Below are 22,474 nucleotides of genomic sequence, written 5' to 3'. Positions count from 1 at the left end.
CTGACCCAATTTTACTAAAACAAAGTTCAAGCAAAGTTCTAGAAATCAAAATCAGTAATTTTCCCTTGCAGGGGTTTTCAGTATTGCTATTCCATTCAAAACCAAACGATATTCAGCCTCCGGACTTGCACCTTTAGTACTGCTGTTCTGGCCTTAGGCCCTTAAAGATGAGCTCCAGTCTCTCCACCCAAAATGTAAAGTCTGGAGCTACAAATACCGACTTTTAATAAAAGGAAACTTACCTGTCTAGGGATACAACGATGTCCTCACCCCAGCCAAAACTTCAATCAGCTTCGGGTGCAGGAGCCAGCACCTTAGGTAAGGGAAACCAGAAGTGAAGCCTTGAAGCTTCATAGCCAGTTTCCAACTTCGCATGTGCAAGTCGTGCTGCGCTTTGTGAATGGTCCCGCAGTCCTCTGGGACCCGTGATGCATCCCAGAAGTCTGCGGGGGGAAAGGAAGGGGGACTGAATCTTCGATCAAATCACCCGCGTTGATCTGACCAGAAGTGGGAGCTAGTAACTATCAAAACCAGGTACCTGCTCCTCCCAAAAAAGGGCCAAATGTGGCAGTGGAATGGGGGAGGATGCAAACAAACGGAACTTCTCCTTTTGGGCCCTTTTAACCCCAGTACAACATGAGAAAATTGGACAAAAAATACTGTTTTGGGAGCGATTGGCCACTAATCTGCTCATTAGTACACAGCTTTCGAGAGCCAATCATGACAGTTCATGTGAAATCATCCAAAATATTTTCACGTACGATACTAGAACAATTGGTTTTAATTTAATTGGCACAGTATTTGTCCGAGTGACCAAGAACGCGCATGCTCGGAGAGGAAAGAATACATTACAATACAATACATGACATCACTTCCGAAGTTGTATTCTGTCGTACAAGAATTTTCTTAACTTTACAAACCCAGGATGGTCATTTGGCTGATATTCTCATAGTGTGTACTAGGTAATACAGACAGTCTCCTCACAAAACTCTATGCTCAAGACTTGCAGCCCCATGCTGCTCTGGCTTCCAGCTCTCTCCTAGGTGGAGTCCTGCTGACTCCTGGATGAAGACCTCCTGCCTTTCGGGTGGAGCCCAGAACCATAGTCAGGTCATTACTTAACGCCCAGCACGTGCCTGTACAATCAGGGTGCTGGTTGTTCCTACAACCACTACATCACTACGAAAGCTCCGGGTACTCTATGTCCCAAAACAGATTTTACTAAACAATGAGGAAACTGAAAAAAATGGTTTCCTCTGAATTAGGCAAACCCCTTAGAGTCCCTCAGCCTTTCTGGATGAGAATCCTGGCTCATAACTATTACTTACACTGCGGCAAGGCAGTGCAGTGCACTGGCACACTGATAATATTTTTAACACCTGACCATGGAGACCACGGACTCTGGATTCCCCCCTCCCCCCTATTATGATCATTAATATGGAATTTCTTCCTGTTTGGAGCTATAATGGCTTCTAGTTATCTGGGAAGGCTTCCCACAAGTTTCTGGAGTGTGTTTGGGCGACTGTGCGCCTATTTGCGAGGTCATGTAATGATGCTGGATGACAAAACCTGGTTTGCAGTTGACATTCCAATTTATCTAAAAGCCATCCAGTAGGGTTGAGGTCAGTGCTCTGTGCAGGACACCTGAGTTTCTCCACAGTAGGGGTGAGCTCAAGTGTATTTGGATCTTAGTCTAAACTGTCCAGAGTGACCCTGTCAGGAAGCTGTCATTGTCCTTGGCCAATCAAAAACAGCCAAGGCATTCCCTACACGTATACATACCCTTGTTCACGTGTGGCTGAGGGGAAGGGAATGCCTTAGCTGCTTATGATTGGCCAGGAACAGATGACAGCTTCCTGATGGGATCACTCAAGTGGATTCAGACTAGGATCAGAACATGCCTTAACACTCCACATAAAACTGGTCAAACCACATCTTTATGGAGCTGGCTATGTGCACCGGGGCACAGTCAAAGTAAAAGAGAAATGGGTGTTTTTCAAACTTTTTCCACAAGTTTGGAAGTACATAATTGTCTTTGTATACCGTCCTATTAACAGTACATTTCATTGGAAACACCCAAACATAACAATTGGAAGAGTGACCGTTGGTCAGAGACTGAATTTGTGACCCTCAGCATAGTACAGTAGAGTAGCCCCACTCAAGACTGACACTGTAGAGTCAGGATCATGGTGTTAGGGAGGCATGATGCCATAGAAGCTGGTCAATTGGTAAAGTAACTCCACATTTCCAGTGAGTTAGGTAGATGAGCAATTAGAACTAGCCACAGCAGTATCTCAACAGCACAAATATTACATTAAAAAGCATGAATTTTGATTCTTTGGCCTAGAGATGTCTTCCCTGGTCAGCAGAGAAGTAGAACAGACTGGGGAGTGAGAGGATAAAATCAGACAGGAAGCGTCTAAAGCACAGGAAAATTTTGAGGCTCTTATTGAAATTCCGCAGCATTTTCAAGTTGTAAACCAGTTAACATGATCGTTAAATAGAAACATTAACACATGTGAATGTTTCATCTGCTCTGTATGAGGACTTGGAGAAGACGGTCACTGTATAATAGTCACTAGGGTTCTCTGCTCCAAGCAAGGACCACAAGTAAAGGCCACTGCATAATGGTCGCTATGGTTCTCTGCTTTGCATAAGGACCTGGAGAAGAAGGTCACTCAATAATGATCACCAGGGCACTCGGGTGTGAGGAATCAGAGAGAAAGGTCACTCAATAATGGTCACCTGGGTTATTTGCTCTGTGTTAAGACTCTGAGAAGAAGGTCATGCTATAATGCCTCCCAGGGCTATTTGCTCTATGTCAGGATTAGGAGAAGAAGGTCACTCTATAATAGTCACCAGGGCTCTCTGCTGCATGTGAAGACTCAGAGAGGGTCACTGTATAATAGTCACCAGGGCTCTCTGCTGCATGTGAAGACTCAGAGAGGGTCACTCTATAATAGTCACCAGGGCTCTCTGCTGCATGGGAAGACTCAGAGAGAGTCACTCTATAATAGTCACCAGGGCTCTCTGCTGCATGTGAAGACTCAGAGAGGGTCACTGTATAATAGTCACTTGGGTTCTTTGCTCCATGTAAAGGCTTGAAGAGGGTCATCATCCTATAATGGTCATAACAGCTCTCTCCTCCATGTGGGGACTCAGAAAAGACATTCATTCTATAATGGTCACCAAGACTCTCTGCTCTATGTGAGTACTTGGAGAAGGGCACTCTATGATGGTCACCAGAACCTCTCTGCTCCGTGTGAGGACTTGGAGAAGGTCGCTCTATAATAGCAACCAGGCCTCTCTGCTGTACGTAAAGACTAGGAGAAGATGGTCACTCTCTATTGTTCTGTGTGAGGACTTGGAGAAGGAGACTCCATAATGACCACTAGAGATCTTTGTTCTCTGTGAGGACTCAGGGAAGAAGGTCACTCAATAATGGCCACCTTGGCTCTCACTACAGTATGTGTGAGGATTTGAAGAAGAAGACCACTCTATAATGGTCACTAGGCCTCTGTGTGAAAAATATAGAAGGAAATCACTCTATAATGGTCACTAAAGCTCTTTACGGAGTGCAGAAAAGAATGTGTTGGAGAATGACAGCTGCAGCAATGTGAAGATATAGGTGACACATTTACTAGTTGATTGAAGATAAGTGATAAGCGTCTGAGGAAATTGCGTTCTTTCATCAGGTATGAATGATTGTATGCCTACACAAATATTATAGCAACTGAGACTTAGCCCAACAATCTTCAAACAGTACATTGGATGGGATTTATCTGAAACTTAATGAATTGCCATATGGGAAAACATACATAGAAAGTTTTGTTGGTTTTCTGTTCTCTTCATATCACCCATCAGCCAGAAACCATCAGACAATCGGAATCAAGGTTCTAATGGTTGTCACAAATCTGGCTTTTGCTGGATGCGCAGAAAGGTGCTGGGGGCTCCCATACATTGGGCTGCACCCCTTTGTCTCTTTGCTCCTCAGCTGCGGAGTAAGTGTTTATAAGTCTGTTGCTGTCGTATTTTCAGGTGTGCAGATACTGGCGATGAAATCTGATAAAATGACCCTGCAGCCGGATGCCTCAATCCACCAATCACACAACAAGGATCTCTGATGCTGAGTGACCCAAGGACAAGCGGCTCTCCCTTTACTCTCCAGTTTGGACCCTACACTCTGACCTACCGACTGTAAGCTGCGTTGGGCAGACTTTCCTTCCAAGGCCTCAGCAAGCTTGTTTGCTGATCCTGACATTGAGTACAGTGTCATGTCTTCTGTTCCCTTCCATATAATCACTTTTCTATCCCAACATGAAGTGTATATATTATGCAAGTCACATGGTGTGATTGAGGTAATATGAAGACTGATGGGGGCACAGGAGGCTGAGGAAGGTATTTAGGCTCATCAGTGCAGGAGAGGGTTCCTGCTCTATATGGGAATGGTACTCCTCTATTATTGTAGAAAAGTAAGGCCAGAACTATTCCACAAGGAAGGATCCAAGTCGCGCCTCCATAAACACGACATGATAACTGCTGAATGGTATTTTCTTTACAATAAACCGTCTCAGCGGAAATCTCATAAAATGAAGAATGAACAACTTACCCATCTGTTCCTAATATCAATTATTTACCCAGATCCTCCTCACACAACTACATCGAGGGGAAAGGAGGTTTAATTACTGGCACTCCACATTTAATGAGGATGACAAAATAAAAACAAATGCTTTGCCGATTAACGCATCACATTCACCGACACTGCCAGCCGAACAGAAAAGAATGACGTTCAAACCAAAGGATTTTATTCAATAGTTAGACAAATAGAAAAGCAGTATTTGTATTCATTTACAAATGTAATCTTCATGACATTACATGTATATCAGATTGTTGGACATCACACTCACACAAACACATGGCCGCTAACACGCAGTTGTCCACCTCCCCCCATGGCTATTAATATAGAGTTGCTCTCCTTCATGGCTATAACATAACATCCTCTCCCCTTCTGGGAAGGCTTTCCACAAGATTTTGGAGGGTGTCTGTGGGAATTTGCCCCCATTTGTGTGGTCAGATGCTGATACTGGATTAGAAGACCTGGCTCCAAGTGTTCAGTTGGGTTGAGGTCAAGGCTCTGTACAAGACACTCAAGTTCCTCCACACCAAACTGGTCAAACCACGTCTTTATGGAGCTGGCCTCCGCATTGTAGCTATACCATTCTACACTCTTCTGGGATGGCTTTCCACCAAATTTTGGAGGGTGTCTGTAGGAATTTGTATCCATTTGTTAGGTCAGGTACTGATGTTGGATGACAAGACCTGGCTCACAATCAACATTCCGATTAATTCCAAAGATGTTAAGTAGGGTTGAGGTCAGAGCCATGAGCCAAACCATGTCTTTATGGAGCTTGCTTTGTACACAGAAGACCTGACTTGCAGTTGGCATTAAAATCCATCCCAAAGGTGTTGAGTAGGGTTGAGGTCAGGGCTCTGTGCAAGACACTCAAATGCCTCCACACCAAACTGGTCAAACCATGTCTTTATGGAGCTGGCTTTGTAATCACATGACCTGGTTTGCAAATGGCATTCCCATTTATCCCAAAGGTGTTCAGGGGGGTGGGGGGGCTTAGGGCAGGGCTCTGTGCAGGACACTTGCATTTCTCTATCTTGAGCTGGTAAAACCATGTCTTTACGGAGATGGTTTTGAATTCCCCCTCCCCTTTGTAGCTATAACATTTTACATTCTTCTGGGAAAGCATTTCACAAGATTTTGGAGGGCATCTGTAGGAATTTGTGTCCATTTGTGAGGTCAGGTACCGAAGTTGGATGAGAAGACCTGGCCCACAATCAACATTTCAATTCATCCGAAAGGTGTTCAGTAGTGTTGAGGTCAAAGCTCTGAGCCAAGCCATGTCTCTATGGGGCTGGCTTTGTACATAGAAGCCCTGACTTGCAATTGGCATTGAAATCCATCCCAAAGATGTTCAGTAGAGTTAGGGGGGGTCAGGGCTCTGTGAAGGGCAAGTGAGGTCCTCCACCCGAAACTGGTCATTCCACGTTTTTTGGAGTTGGTTTTGAATTCCCCCTCCACTATGTGGCTATAACATCCTTCACTTTTTTGGGAAGGCTTTCCACAAGATTTTGGACGGTGTCTGAGAATCTCATGTTGGATGAGGAGAACTGGCTTACAATTCAGACCAAAGGTGTTCAGTAGTGTTGAGGTCAAAGCTCTGAGCCAATCCATGTCTCTATGGGGCTGGCTTTATACATAGAAGCACTGACTTGCAATTGGCATTAAAATCCATCCCAAAGGTGTTCAGTAGAGTTAGGGTCAGGGCTTTGTGAAGAGCACGTGAGGTCCTCCACCTGAAACTGGTCATTCCAAGTTTTGCTTGTAGTTGGCTTTGAATTTCCCCTCTACTTTGTGGCTATAACTCCACTCTTTTGGGAAGGCTTTCCACAAGATTTTTGACAGCGTCTGAGAATCTGATGTTGTATTGACGTTGGACGAGGAGACCTGGCTTACAATTCAGACCAAAGGTGTTCAGTAGGGTTGGGGGTCAAGGTTGTGTGCATGCTGTTGCCGGCAACAGGATCATTTGTGTGATGTGGGCCTAAGAAAGACACTGCACAGTGCAGAATCATCAGCAAACAGAGAGGTGCCTCTTCCAGAAGCCTTCTAAATCTGGCTGCCATGGAATCCATAAAATGTGGGCTAGGTGAACCAAGTGCATGGAACCTGTGATTTCCTCCAGAAACAAACCTATTCAAATAAAATGTATTATGCTAAAAACCTGCGAGTTATAAGCAGAGAAAGCGAGGCCACTGGCTGGACGTCCGTCTGCTACAGAGAATTAAAGATCTTCTGCAGTGCAAGTGGCTTCTGTCGACGTACGTCGGTTGTCTTTAGTTGTTTGCCTGGAGTACAGTTTTAATTGGTGTAAATGTGTTGCTCTTCCTTGTGGGCTGGGTGTCTGACCGGATGGGACAATGCTATGTATGAAGACGTGTTCTCTCTGACCTCAGCTGTGTTACCCAAGGCGCACCATGACAGCATTAGCAGCTCCCTGATTGCTTTTCCTTGATGCATGACATTGCTTGTTACTGGTCACTGAATCCAGATCTGTGTGGGAGTCAGAAGATGTCACAGCGCACACTGATCAGATCACGCGTGTCTCAGGGGGAATGTGTGTGTCTTCTACTGCTCGGATCACGCGTGTCTCAGGGGGAATGTGTGTGTCTGCTACTGATCGGATCACGCGTGTCTCAGGGGGAATGTGTGTGTCTTCTACTGATCGGATCACGCGTGTCTCAGGGGGAATGTGTGTGTCTGCTACTGATCGGATCACGCGTGTCTCAGGGGGAATGTGTGTGTCTTCTACTGCTCGGATCACGCGTGTCTCAGGGGGAATGTGTGTGTCTGCTACTGATCGGATCACGCGTGTCTCAGGGGGAATGTGTGTGTCTTCTACTGCTCGGATCACGCGTGTCTCAGGGGGAATGTGTGTGTCTGCTACTGATCGGATCACGCGTGTCTCAGGGGGAATGTGTGTGTCTGCTACTGATCGGATCACGCGTGTCTCAGGGGGAATGTGTGTGTCTTCTACTGATCGGATCACGCGTGTCTCAGGGGGAATGTGTGTGTCTTCTACTGCTCGGATCACGCGTGTCTCAGGGGGAATGTGTGTGTCTTCTACTGCTCAGATCACGCGTGCCTCAGGGGGAATGTGTGTGTCTGCTACTGATCGGATCACGCGTGTCTCAGGGGAAATGTGTGTGTCTTCTACTGCTCGGATCACGCGTGTCTCAGGGGGAATGTGTGTGTCTTCTACTGATCGGATCACGCGTGCCTCAGGGGGAATGTGTGTGTCTTCTACTGCTCGGATCACGCGTGTCTCAGGGGGAATGTGTGTGTCTTCTACTGATCGGATCACGCGTGCCTCAGGGGGAATGTGTGTGTCTTCTACTGATCGGATCACGCGTGTCTCAGGGGAAATGTGTGTGTCTTCTACTGCTCGGATCACGCGTGTCTCAGGGGGAATGTGTGTGTCTGCTACTGATCAGATCACGCGTGTCTCAGGGGGAATGTGTGTGTCTTCTACTGATCGGATCACGCGTGTCTCAGGGGGAATGTGTGTGTCTGCTACTGATCGGATCACGCGTGTCTCAGGGGGAATGTGTGTGTCTGCTACTGATCGGATCACGCGTGTCTCAGGGGGAATGTGTGTGTCTTCTACTGCTCGGATCACGCGTGTCTCAGGGGGAATGTGTGTGTCTTCTACTGATCGGATCACGCGTGTCTCAGGGGGAATGTGTGTGTCTGCTACTGATCGGATCACGCATGTCTCAGGGGGAATGTGTGTGTCTTCTACTGATCAGATCACGCGTGTCTCAGGGGGAATGTGTGTGTCTTCTACTGCTCGGATCACGCGTGCCTCAGGGGGAATGTGTGTGTCTTCTACTGATCGGATCACGCGTGTCTCAGGGGGAATGTGTGTGTCTTCTACTGATCGGATCACGCGTGTCTCAGGGGGAATGTGTGTGTCTTCTACTGATCGGATCACGCGTGTCTCAGGGGGAATGTGTGTGTCTGCTACTGATCGGATCACACGTGTCTCAGGGGAAATGTGTGTGTCTTCTACTGCTCAGATCACGCATGTCTCAGGGGGAATGTGTGTGTCTTCTACTGATCAGATCACGCGTGTCTCAGGGGGAATGTGTGTGTGTCTTCTACTGCTTGGATCACGCGTGTCTCAGGGGGAATGTGTGTGTCTTCTACTGATCGGATCACGCGTGTCTCAGGGGGAATGTGTGTGTCTGCTACTGATCGGATCACGCGTGTCTCAGGGGAAATGTGTGTGTCTTCTACTGCTCAGATCACGCATGTCTCAGGGGGAATGTGTGTGTCTTCTACTGATCAGATCACGCGTGTCTCAGGGGGAATGTGTGTGTCTTCTACTGATCGGATCACGCGTGTCTCAGGGGGAATGTGGGTGTCTTCTACTGATCGGATCACGCGTGTCTCAGGGGGAATGTGTGTGTGTCTTCTACTGCTCGGATCACGCGTGTCTCAGGGGGAATGTGTGTGTCTTCTACTGATCACATCTTTGATGTTCCAGCCACAAGCCAACGCTTGTTCTTTATCGGTCATGCATGAACTATCTGCCCACCTGCCCTTCCAGTAACACACATATCTATTGTCCGGGTCCCCGGGGGACCCAGCTGTGCACTGTGAGCTGGAGAAGGCTTGTTCTGCCACTATCCTAAGCCATGGCTGACTCCACTATGGGGACCCGAACACTGTGCAATTCTTCCACATATCCACACTGCATTACACTACCTATAGACATGAGCAGGAGCGCAGGAATAGGAGTGGAGAAGTATTATAAATGGGGAAGTATTATAAATGAAGTATTATAAAAGGAGAAGTATCATAAATGGGGAAGTATTATAAATGAAGTATTATAAAAGGAGAAGTATCATAAATGGGGAAGTATTATAAATGGGGAAGTATTATAAATGGGGAAGTATTATAAATGGAGAAGTATTATAAATGAAGTATTATAAATGGAGAAGTATTATAAATGGAGAAGTATTATAAATGGGGAAGTATTATAAATGGGGAAGTATTATAAATGGGGAAGTATTATAAATGAAGTATTATAAATGGGGAAGTATTATAAATGGGGAAGTATTATAAATGGAGAAGTATTATAAATGGAGAAGTATTATAAATGGGGAAGTATTATAAATGGGGAAGTATTATAAATGGGGAAGTATTATAAATGGGGAAGTATTATAAATGAAGTATTATAAATGGGGAAGTATTATAAATGAAGTATTATAAATGGGGAAGTATTATAAATGGGGAAGTATTATAAATGGGGAAGTATTATAAATGGGGAAGTATTATAAATGAAGTATTATAAATGGGGAAGTATTATAAATGGGGAAGTATTATAAATGGGGAAGTATTATAAATGGGGAAGTATTATAAATGGGGAAGTATTATAAATGAAGTATTATAAATGGGGAAGTATTATAAATGGAGAAGTATTATAAATGGAGAAGTATTATAAATGGAGAAGTATTATAAATGGGGAAGTATTATAAATGGGGAAGTATTATAAATGGGGAAGTATTATAAATGGAGAAGTATTATAAATGGAGAAGTATTATAAATGGGGAAGTATTATAAATGGGGAAGTATTATAAATGGAGAAGTATTATAAATGGGGAAGTATTATAAATGGGGAAGTATTATAAATGGGGAAGTATTATAAATGAAGTATTATAAATGAAGTATTATAAATGGGGAAGTATTATAAATGGGGAAGTATTATAAATGGGGAAGTATTATAAATGGGGAAGTATTATAAATGGAGAAGTATTATAAATGGAGAAGTATTATAAATGGGGAAGTATTATAAATGGAGAAGTATTATAAATGGAGAAGTATTATAAATGAAGTATTATAAATGGAGAAGTATTATAAATGGGGAAGTATTATAAATGGAGAAGTATTATAAATGGAGAAGTATTATAAATGGGGAAGTATTATAAATGGAGAAGTATTAAAATGGGGAAGTATTATAAATGAAGTATTATAAATGGAGAAGTATAATAAATGGGGAAGTATTATAAATGGAGAAGTATTATAAATGGGGAAGTATTATAAATGGAGAAGTATTATAAATGGAGAAGTATTATAAATGGAGAAGTATTATAAATGGGGAAGTATTATAAATGGAGAAGTATTATAAATGGGGAAGTATTATAAATGGGGAAGTATTATAAATGGAGAAGTATTATAAATGGAGAAGTATTATAAATGGAGAAGTATTATAAATAGGGAAGTATTATAAATGGGGAAGTATTATAAATGGGGAAGTATTATAAATGAAGTATTATAAATGGAGAAGTATTATAAATGGAGAAGTATTATAAATGGAGAAGTATTATAAATGGAGTATTATAAATGGGGAAGTATTATAAATGGGGAAGTATTATAAATGGAGAAGTATAATAAATGGAGAAGTATTATAAATGGGGAAGTATTATAAATGGGGAAGTATTATAAATGGGGAAGTATAATAAATGGAGAAGTATAATAAATGGAGAAGTATAATAAATGGAGAAGTATTATAAATGGAGAAGTATTATAAATGGAGAAGTATTATAAATGGAGAAGTATTATAAATGGTTAAGTATTATAAATGGGGAAGTATTATAAATGAAGTATTATAAATGGGGAAGTATTATAAATGGAGAAGTATTATAAATGGGGAAGTATTATAAATGGAGAAGTATTATAAATGGGGAAGTATTATAAATGGAGAAGTATTATAAATGGGGAAGTATTATAAATGAAGTATTATAAATGGAGAAGTATTATAAATGGAGAAGTATTATAAATGGAGAAGTATTATAAATGAAGTATTATAAATGGAGAAGTATTATAAATGGAGAAGTATTATAAATGGTTAAGTATTATAAATGGAGAAGTATTATAAATGGAGAAGTATTATAAATGGTTAAGTATTATAAATGGGGAAGTATTATAAATGAAGTATTATAAATGGAGAAGTATTATAAATGGAGAAGTATTATAAATGGTTAAGTATTATAAATGGAGAAGTATTATAAATGGGGAAGTATTATAAATGGGGAAGTATTATAAATGGAGAAGTATTATAAATGGAGAAGTATTATAAATGAAGTATTATAAATGGGGAAGTATTATAAATGAAGTATTATAAATGGAGAAGTATTATAAAAGGAGAAGCATAATGATGGGAGTAGTATGAGGAATAGATAAGAATTATGAATCGAGAAGTATTATAAATGGGTTAATATTAGGAATGGAGAAGTATTATAAAGAAGTAATAAATATGAGTTAGTATTATGAATGGAGTATTATGAATGGAGTATTATGAATGGAGAAGTATTATGAATAGAGATGTGTTATGAATGGAGTCTATTTGCTGACAGTGGATAAGTGATTAGCACTTCTACTTGCAGCACTAGGGGCCTTGGTTTGGTTCCCAGCCTGGACGCTCCCTGCATGGAGTTTGCATGTACTCCCTGTGCTTGCATGGGTTTCCTTCAGCTTGAACACCTGAGCTGCCCTTCTACTGTGAGTAATGGTGAGGAAGAAATCCTGTCCAGTTCCAGGCTCACCTTTCAGCCTGAACCATCCTCATAGTTTCCAGGGTCAGTCTGCTGGCCTGCAGCTTCCATTTGATAATGATTGGTCCTCATAATCATCCTTGGTCAGAATTTCACAGTTGGCCATAGGGAGTCCTAAGGTCTGGCCGGAGGCCCGCCTGTGTGTGGAACCCCATGTACACAGAAAGGATGAGGGGTGCTGGATGATAGGAAGACATGGCCGAGGAGCACAGAAGGCGGCTCCGTATATATGCACAGACGTTAGATCTCCAATAACACAGAAGGCCTCTGATGGAGCCGATGGTCCCACTGTGAACAATTCCAGAATATTTATCACAGAATGTGTTTGAGGATGAAGCCAGACGAAGCGGGGAGAAAAGATTAAACAGAGAAATGAAAGGGAGCCAGGCGATGGAAGGGGAGACGTGGTGTAAATTCCCTCCAACAAAAGAGCCTTTTCAGCCGGGTGCCAGTAAGAACGTTAACTGATCTGTTTTTCAATGGAAATGGGGAAGGTCATAACACCAGCCGTTCCAGCAGAGTTCTCCAGCACGGCCTCTGGCGGACCCCCGGCCCACATATTAACACAGCCTGCTTGTGTCAGGAACAATTAGAGGGCCAACAAGGAGGAGTGCCCCCGCTAGACGGCGGCCATGTTGAACTGGCGGGGAGCGAAGAGCTGGCAAGGCTTCCGTCTCAGGCTAATACTAGAGGGCTCATTCTAGGATCACGCCTGGTCTGTGATAGCCTGAGGACAACCGCCCAGTCCTTCCAACCTGAGGCCAGACGGCCCATATCATTGAACTATCCACTGCTGATATCTATGGCACCAACATCTTCCGGCACCCTGTACAAAGTAGAATCTGTATGGGGCTGGGATAATGCCCCTCCCACATGTAATGACATGACAATGCCCGCCATAGTGATTCACACTTCACGTAGTCTTCCCCATGTCAGAAGACAATAGCAGAGCGGGGAGGATTCCTCCATCCACCTCCAATGTGTGGGCGAGGGAATTGGGTCCCTTCTCTTCCCATTCAACCTAGATATGGCCAGCTTTATGCTCATGGATGTTATCTCTTGTAGAATCATCTTATCCTGGAAGCCTCATTCCTGCTTTCCTCTGAGGACACCTCCTAGAACCTCACCATCATCTCCAGCCTGGAACTAACCTGATGTTCTGGAGTCACAGTCCTTCTGAATGGACTTTCTGGCTCCGTTCACACTTGTGCCTGGAACTAACCTGATGTTCTGGAGTCAGAGTCCTTCTGAATGGACTTTCTGGCTCCGTTCACACTTGTGCCTGGAACTAACCTGATGTTCTGGAGTCAGAGTCCTTCTGAATGGACTTTCAGGCTCCGTTCACACTTGTGCCTGGAACTAACCTGATGTTCTGGAGTCACAGTCCTTCTGAATGGACTTTCTGGCTCCGTTCACACTTGTGCCTGGAATTAACCTGATGTTCTGGAGTCACAGTCCTTCTGAATGGACTTTCTGGCTCCGTTCACACTGGTGCCTGGAACTAACCTGATGTTCTGGAGTCACAGTCCTTCTGAATGGACTTTCAGGCTCCGTTCACACTTGTGCCTGGAACTAACCTGATGTTCTGGAGTCAGAGTCCTTCTGAATGGACTTTCAGGCTCCGTTCACACTTGTGCCTGGAACTAACCTGATGTTCTGGAGTCAGAGTCCTTCTGAATGGACTTTCTGGCTCCGTTCACACTGGTGCCTGGAACTAACCTGATGTTCTGGAGTCAGAGTCCTTCTGAATGGACTTTCAGGCTCCTTTCACACTGGTGCCTGGAACTAACCTGATGTTCTGGAGTCAGAGTCCTTCTAAATGGACTTTCTGGCTCCGTTCACACTTGTGCCTGGAACTAACCTGATGTTCTGGAGTCAGAGTCCTTCTAAATGGACTTTCAGGCTCCATTCACACTTGTGCCTGGAACTAACCTGATGTTCTGGAGTCAGAGTCCTTCTGAATGGACTTTCTGGCTCCGTTCACACTTGTGCCTGGAACTAACCTGATGTTCTGGAGTCAGAGTCCTTCTAAATGGACTTTCTGGCTCCGTTCACACTGGTGCCTGGAACTAACCTGATGTTCTGGAGTCAGAGTCCTTCTGAATGGACTTTCTGGCTCCGTTCACACTGGTGCCTGGAACTAACCTGATGTTCTGAAGTCAGAGTCACACAAACCAATCAATATACAATTATTGGGATTGTTTTACCAAAGACACGTAGCACAATACATGTTGGCCTAAATTTATGAAGAAATTAGATTTTATTGGATATGTTTTATAACAAAATAGAAAATATTGGATTAGTTTCACAATTTTTGTTCTTTTTTTGTTTATATAATAATAATAAAAAAACAAACAAAAAACAAAAACCAGCGGTGATCAAATACCACCAAAAGAAAGCTGTATTTGTGTGAAAGAAATGATATAAATTCCATGTACAGGGTTGCATGACCGTGCAATTGCCAGTTAAAGTAGCGTAGCAATGGCCTGTTCATGAAGGGGGTAAAACCTTCCAGGGGTCAAGTGGTGAAAAACAACAACAACAATAATAACAACAACAACAACAACAATTGCTGGATAGTAAACATTGGGTGACTATTGAGAAATAATCTTTTGAATGTTAAAAAGAAGAAAACAAAAGACGGAAATAAATACGTCACCCAATAAGCTTCCCGTACTTAAAGCGGAACTCCGCTCACCTTCAGTCCAGTGTGGAGCTCCCGCTGACACCTATGAGAGGCCGACTTTCAGGTATGGATCACCAGCCCCTTTCATTGGCCGGGCCGATATGATGTCACTCCCACACATGTGCGGGAGTTCACTCACCTCTGGCATTGCACGGCTGTACGGGGGGGGGGGGCAGGTAAGTGACTTCAATGAAGAAGAGACACACCATCTCTCCTCTGATTACAAGTCCTGCCTGCTCTCCCATGTTTATTGTTTTTACAGAAAATCCCACTTTAAGCCTTATAATTCTGATTTTAGATTGCAAGCTCTTGAACCCGCTGAGGGTCACAAAAATGATTTCCTGATTTCTTCCTCTATCAGTCACTAAGTCTACACTGAGCCTATTTACATATTCATGCTGATGGGGCCCTTATCCACTGTAAATTGTTGTTCTGAATGGTCAGGCCCTGGCCCCCATCTGATCTGCGGGGCCCCTGCCACGGGACAGAGGAGTTAGAATGCAATGGAATAGCGCCCCCTTGTGGTCAGAACATCAGGAACCCGTGCCACTGTCACAGCACTCACCTTAGGAGTTCACGGAGTTTGGAGATTTTCTTTTGGGCCCCGTCCTTCTCCTCTTCCAGCTGCTTCTGAAGATGGTGCACCTGCCAATGTCAGGGAGAAGAGGAAAACATCACTGCATGTTACAGCTCTCTGCTACCCTCAGTCACCCTCTGTAGTGTGGCCCCACTGGGGCCCCTCATCTGACCCCCCACTAATACAGCGCAGGAAGACTCATCCCTCCAGCCCTGGATCATTCAATCTCAGTGCACACTTGGGAGACGGGGACAGAGCGTTGTCACCCTATAACAGGGAGTGCCTGAACAGGGACCTTTATAGCAGGATCACCAGGGTGACAACACAGGAGTACACTTGGGAGACGGGGACAGAGCGTTGTCACCCTATAACAGGAAGTGCCTGAACAGGGACTTTTATAGCAGGATCACCGGGGTGACAACACAGGAGTACAAATGGGAGACGGGGACAGAGCGTTGTCACCCTATAACAGGGAGTGCCTGAACAGGGACTTTTATAGCAGGATCACCGGGGTGACAACACAGGAGTACAAATGGGAGACGGAGACAGAGCGTTGTCATCCTATAACAGGAAGTGCCTGAACAGGGACTTTTATAGCAGGATCACCGGGGTGACAACACAGGAGTACAAATGGGAGACGGAGACAGAGCGTTGTCACCCTATAACAGGAAGTGCATGAACAGGGACCTTTATAGCAGGATCACCAGGGTGACAACACAGGAGTACAAATGGGAGACGGAGACAGAGCGTTGTCATCCTATAACAGGAAGTGCCTGAACAGGGACTTTTATAGCAGGATCACCGGGGTGACAACACAGGAGTACAAATGGGAGACGGAGACAGAGCGTTGTCATCCTATAACAGGAAGTGCCTGAACAGGGACTTTTATAGCAGGATCACCGGGGTGACAACACAGGAGTACAAATGGGAGACGGAGACAGAGCGTTGTCACCCTATAACAGGAAGTGCATGAACAGGGACCTTTATAGCAGGATCACCAGGATGACAACACAGGAGTACACTTGGGAGACGGGGACAGAGCGTTGTCACCCTATAACAGGAAGTGCCTGAACAGGGACCTTTATAGCAGGATCACCAGGGTGACAACACAGGAGTACACTTGGGAGATGGGGACAGAGCGTTGTCACCCTATAACAGGAATGCCTGAACAGGGACCTTTATAGCAGGATCACCAGGGTGACAACACAGGAGTACACTTGAGAGGAGTGGGTGTTCCTAGGCAGGCTGTATTGGCATAGGTAACGCCCATATGGGATGCTGAGCCTCCATGATGGACAGACTTGACATCCAATGAATGAAAGGGGTGGGGCCAGGGACAGTCAGACTGGGAAGGAAAAGGCTGGATGATGCTGGAATGTCCCCCATCCAGGAAATAAGGCGGGCTCTAATAAATGAAATGGGCGGGGCCAGGGATGGCAGGCAGGGGAGGAAAGCTCTAGATGATGTTGGGCGTCCTCCAGCAGGAAATGAGATGGAGCTGCAGCTTCTAATGCACATAATGAGACGCTCCCAGTGTGCAGTGACATCCGAGGAAGCCATTCCAGTCCAGGGGAGGAGCCGGTACACCGGACTGAAGGAGAGGAGCCGGTACACCTGACTGAAGGGGAGGAGCCGGTACACCTGACTGAAGGGGAGGAGCCGGTACACCTGACTGAAGGAGAGGAGCCGGTACACCTGACTCAAGGGGAGGAGCCGGTACACCTGACTGAAGGGGAGGAGCCGGTACAGCTGACTCAAGGGGAGGAGCCGGTACACCTGACTGAAGGAGAGAAGCCGGTACACCTGACTGAAGGAGAGGAGCCGGTACACCTGACTGAAGGAGAGGAGCCGGTACACCTGACTCAAGGGGAGGAGCCGGTACACCTGACTGAAGGGGAGGAGCCGGTACAGCTGACTGAAGGAGAGGAGCCGGTACACCTGACTGAAGGAGAGGAGCCGGTACACCTGACTGAAGGAGAGGAGCCGGTACACCTGACTGAAGGAGAGGAGGCGCTACACCTAACTGAAGGAGATGAGCCGGTACACCGGACTGAAGGGGAGGAGCAGGTACACCGGACTGAAGGGGAGGAGCCGCTACACCTAACTGAAGGAGAGGAGCCGGTACACCGGACTGAAGGGGAGGAGCCGCTACACCTAACTGAAGGAGAGGAGCCGGTACACCGGACTGAAGGGGAGGAGCCGGTACACCGGACTGAAGGGGAGGAGCAGGTACACCGGACTGAAGGGGAGGAGCAGGTACACCGGACTGAAGGGGAGGAGCCGCTACACCGGACTGAAGGAGAGGAGCCGGTACACCGGACTGAAGGAGAGGAGCCGGTACACCTGACTGAAGGAAAGGAGCCGGTACACCTGACTGAAGGAGAGGAGCCGGTACACCGGACTGAAGGAGAGGAGCCGGTACACCAGACTGAAGGAGAGGAGCCGGTACACCGGACTGAAGGGGAGGAGCCGGTACACCGGACTGAAGGAGAGGAGCCGGTACACCAGACTGAAGGAGAGGAGCCGGTACACCTGACTGAAGGGTTGTATGAAGCCATGGTGGACAGCTCACCATCCCAGCGAGATGCCAACAACAGCCTGGGGGTTGTATGAAGCCATGGTGGACAGCTCACCATCCCAGCGAGATGCCAACAACAGCCTGGGGGTTGTATGAAGCCATGGTGGACAGCTCACCAACCCAGCGAGATGCCAACAACAGCCTGGGGGTTGTATGAAGCCATGGTGGACAGCTCACCAACCCAGCGAGATGCCAACAACAGCCTGGGGGTTGTATGAAGCCATGGTGGACAGCTCACCAACCCAGCGAGATGCCAACGACAGCCTGGGGGTTGTGTGAAGCCATGGTGGACAGCTCACCATCCCAGCAAGATGCCAACAACAGCCTGGGGGTTGTGTGAAGCCATGGTGGACAGCTCACCAACCCAGCGAGATGCCAACGACAGCCTGGGGGTTGTGTGAAGCCATGGTGGACAGCTCACCATCCCAGCAAGATGCCAACAACAGCCTGGGGGTTGTATGAAGCCATAGTGGACAGACGGCATCTGATCCCCATAGTCTAGGAACAGAAAGAAAGGAATAATACGTCCCAATCCGCTGAAGTAGAAGAGGACGTCATGTGTGCCCATCCCGGCTGTGCCAGGCCTGTTTCCGGTGTGGGTCTGGCAGTTATCAGGCCTGGTGCAGGTGTTTCCTCGTCTTGTAAAGTCATTTAGTGCCGGCAGTTCCTGGCTGCACAGATTAGGAGACTTCATCAACTCACATTTATGGCCCCGCAGCCTGTTTGATGTGAGAGAGGCCTTAATAAAAGACAAGAGCCACCGTAAATCAGTCAGGGATACTAGATAATGGCGGAGCTGCACCTGACCTGGCCTAATGGCTGCTTCCTGGGCAAACAATGGCAGCTGGACGCATCCAGGAGAAAACATGTGTATCCTGTACAGACCAATCACACCACCATGAAAGGTCAAAGCTCTGGAGGCGCTGATAAAGATTGCTCTGTAGTTATACTAAATATCAGAGTTTTACACTCAGCCTAAAACAAATGTTCGAACAAAAAGAATTTCACACCCATCATTCTGAAGAGGAACATGTATGTAAAATGGAAGAACATACGCCATTCAGACATAGGTGGGGAGGGAAGGCTCATTGATGGAGGTGGGGAGGGAAGGCACATTGATGGAGGTGGGGAGGGAAGGCTCATTGATGGAGGTGGGGAGGGAAGGCTGATTGATGGAGGTGGGGAGGGAAGGCACATTGATGGAGGTGAGGAGGGAAGGCTCATTGATGGAGGTGGGGAGGGAAGGCTCATTGATGGAGGTGGGAAGGGAAGGCTCATTGAAGGAGGTGGGGAGGGAAGGCTCATTGAAGGAGGTGGGGAGGGAAGGCCCATTGATGGTGGTGTGAAGGGAAGGCACTTTGATGGAGGTGGGGAGGGAAGGCTCATTGATGGAGGTGGGGAAGGAAGGCACATTGATGGAGGTGGGGAGGGAAAGCACATTGATGGAGGTGGGGAGGGAAGGCCCATTGATGGAGGTGGGGAGGGAAGCCTCACTGATGGAGGTGGGGAGGGAAGGCACATTGATGGAGGTGGGGAGGGAAGGCTCATTGATGGAGGTGGGGAGGGAAGACTGGCCCGTGTAGTCTGATCCAATAGAAAAGCTACTAGACTCAAAAAGCTTTAAAAGTGAATGCTGGTTCTGATAGAAAGGTGTCAGAACACACAGAGCATCACAGTTTGTTGGGTATGGGGCTGTGTAGCTGCAGACCGGTCAGGGTGCTCATGCTGACCCGTGACCACAGCCAGAAGAGCCTACAATGGGCACGTGAGCATCAGGACTGGATGAATTGGAACTGGATACATTCAAGAATGGTTTGGAGAAGCCAACAATGAGTTCAAGGTGTTGAATTCTCCAGATCTCAATCCAATGGACCATCTGCGGGATGTGCTGGACAAACAGGTCCAATCCATGGAGGTCCAACCTCACAACTTACAGGAGTTAAAGGATCTGCTACTGACGGCTTAGTGCCAGATACCACAGCGTGCCTACAGAGGTCTAGTGGTGTCCATACCTTGGTGGGTCAGGGCTGATTTGGTGGCAGAAACGTGTGATGTGTCTGCCGCTCCGTGTGACCTATCTGCCGCTCGGCGTTATGTGTCTGCTGTGTGCCGTGTGCCGTATCTGCCGCCCTGTGTGACGTATCTGTACCCCTGTGTGACGTATCTGCCGCCCTGTGTGACGTATCTGTACCCCTGTGTGACGTATCTGTACCCCTGTGTGACGTATCTGTACCCCTGTGTGACGTATCTGCTGCTCTGTGTGACGTATCTGCCGCTCTGTGTGATGTATCTGTACCCCTGTGTGACGTATCTGTACCCCTGTGTGACGTATCTGTACCCCTGTGTGACGTATCTGTACCCCTGTGTGACGTATCTGTACCCCTGTGTGACGTATCTGTACCCCTGTGTGACGTATCTGTACCCCTGTGTGACGTATCTGTACCCCTGTGTGACGTATCTGCTGCTCTGTGTGACGTATCTGCCGCCCAGTGTGACATATCTGTACCCCTGTGTGACGTATCTGCACCCCTGTGTGACGTATCTGTACCCCTGTGTGACGTATCTGTACCCCTGTGTGACATATCTGTACCCCTGTGTGACGTATCTGTACCCCTGTGTGACGTATCTGCTGCCCTGTGTGACGTATCTGCTGCCCTGTGTGACGTATCTGTACCCCTGTGTGACGTATCTGTACCCCTGTGTGACGTATCTGTACCCCTGTGTGATGTATCTGCACTCCTGTGTGACGTATCTGCACTCCTGTGTGACGTATCTGTACCCCTGTGTGACGTATCTGCACTCCTGTGTGACGTATCTGTACCCCTGTGTGACGTATCTGCTGCCCTGTGTGACGTATCTGTACCCCTGTGTGACGTATCTGTACCCCTGTGTGACGTATCTGTACCCCTGTGTGACGTATCTGTACCCCTGTGTGATGTATCTGCACCCCTGTGTGACGTATCTGCTGCCCTGTGTGACGTATCTGTACCCCTGTGTGACGAATCTGTACCCCTGTGTGATGTATCTGCACCCGTGTGACGTATCTGTACCCCCGTGTGACGTATCTGTACCCCCGTGTGACGTATCTGTACCCCCGTGTGACGTATCTGTACCCCTGTGTGACGTATCTGTACCCCTGTGTGACGTATCTGTACCCCTGTGTGATGTATCTGCACTCCTGTGTGACGTATCTGTACCCCTGTGTGACGTATCTGCACCCCTGTGTGACGTATCTGCACTCCTGTGTGACGTATCTGTACCCCTGTGTGATGTATCTGCTGCCCTGTGTGACGTATCTGTACCCCTGTGTGACGTATCTGTACCCCTGTGTGATGTATCTGCACCCCTGTGTGACGTATCTGTACCCCTGTGTGACGTATCTGCTGCCCTGTGTGACGTATCTGTACCCCTGTGTGACGTATCTGTACCCCTGTGTGACATATCTGTACCCCTGTGTGACGTATCTGTACCCCTGTGTGACGTATCTGCTGCCCTGTGTGACGTATCTGTACCCCTGTGTGACGTATCTGTACCCCTGTGTGATGTATCTGCACCCCTGTGTGACGTATCTGTACCCCTGTGTGACGTATCTGTACCCCTGTGTGACGTATCTGCTGCCCTGTGTGACGTATCTGTACCCCTGTGTGACGTATCTGTACCCCTGTGTGACGTATCTGCTGCCCTGTGTGACGTATCTGTACCCCTGTGTGATGTATCTGCACCCGTGTGACGTATCTGTACCCCTGTGTGACGTATCTGCTGCCCTGTGTGACGTATCTGTACCCCTGTGTGACGTATCTGTACCCCTGTGTGACGTGTCTGCTACATTGCGTGTTTATCTGCCGCCCCGTGTGACAGATCTGCTGCATTGTATGTTTATCTGCCGTGTGACGTAGAGGGGGTGAGGCACTGTGCTGACTGTACCTCCCCCCAGAAACACCAATCATTTGGACTTTAAACAGGGGTGAAGCTACAGCCAGCATTAGCATGAGGGGGCCTGCAGACCGCAGCACAGGAAAGATGGTGGATGAGGGCAGAAGAGGGGATGCTGAAAATCTTCTTGCAGCTTCATACTTTGATATACATGACCATTGGAATTTCCCCGCCTAACAATTGCCTTTGGACAAATCTGGAATAACTCTACCCATGAAGAACAGAAACAAGGTGTTGGGGAAATCTGTCTGGAATTGGTTTAGTGGACAGTGCAGTCCAGACTGTATCCAGTGCTGAGGACATCCGACACGTTTCAGAGGACAATGACCTCACCCCTCAGTGCTCCCGGCCTGTGTGCCATGTGTGATGCCTCCTGCATGGTGAAGGTGAGATCCCTACCATGACTCACACATGGACCTCAGTGCTCCCGCCTGTGTGCCATGTGTGATGCCTCCTGCATGGTGAACGCAGAGGAAGGTGAGATCCCTACCATGACTCACACATGGACCTC

General features: G+C 46.8%; 1 protein-coding gene across 1 annotated transcript in view; it reads right to left on the bottom strand.

The window, feature by feature from the left end:
* The window catches only part of CEP112 (centrosomal protein 112), a 156,082-nt gene that overhangs the window by 18,102 nt on the left and 115,506 nt on the right, over positions 1–22,474 (bottom strand). Inside the window, exon 16 of the mRNA XM_089663744.1 lies at positions 15,441–15,520. Within this exon, the coding sequence (XP_089519870.1) occupies positions 15,441–15,520 (80 nt within the window). The remainder of the gene's footprint in view (positions 1–15,440; positions 15,521–22,474) is intronic.

This window comes from Staurois parvus, unplaced genomic scaffold, assembly GCF_062004578.1.
Source record: "Staurois parvus isolate SC_StPar_1 unplaced genomic scaffold, SC_StPar_1.0 ptg001759l, whole genome shotgun sequence".
In the NCBI taxonomy this organism is placed as follows: Eukaryota; Metazoa; Chordata; class Amphibia; order Anura; family Ranidae; genus Staurois; species Staurois parvus.
The sequence above is the reverse complement of the archived record's forward strand: the minus strand, read 5'-3'. Positions and strand labels throughout refer to the sequence as shown.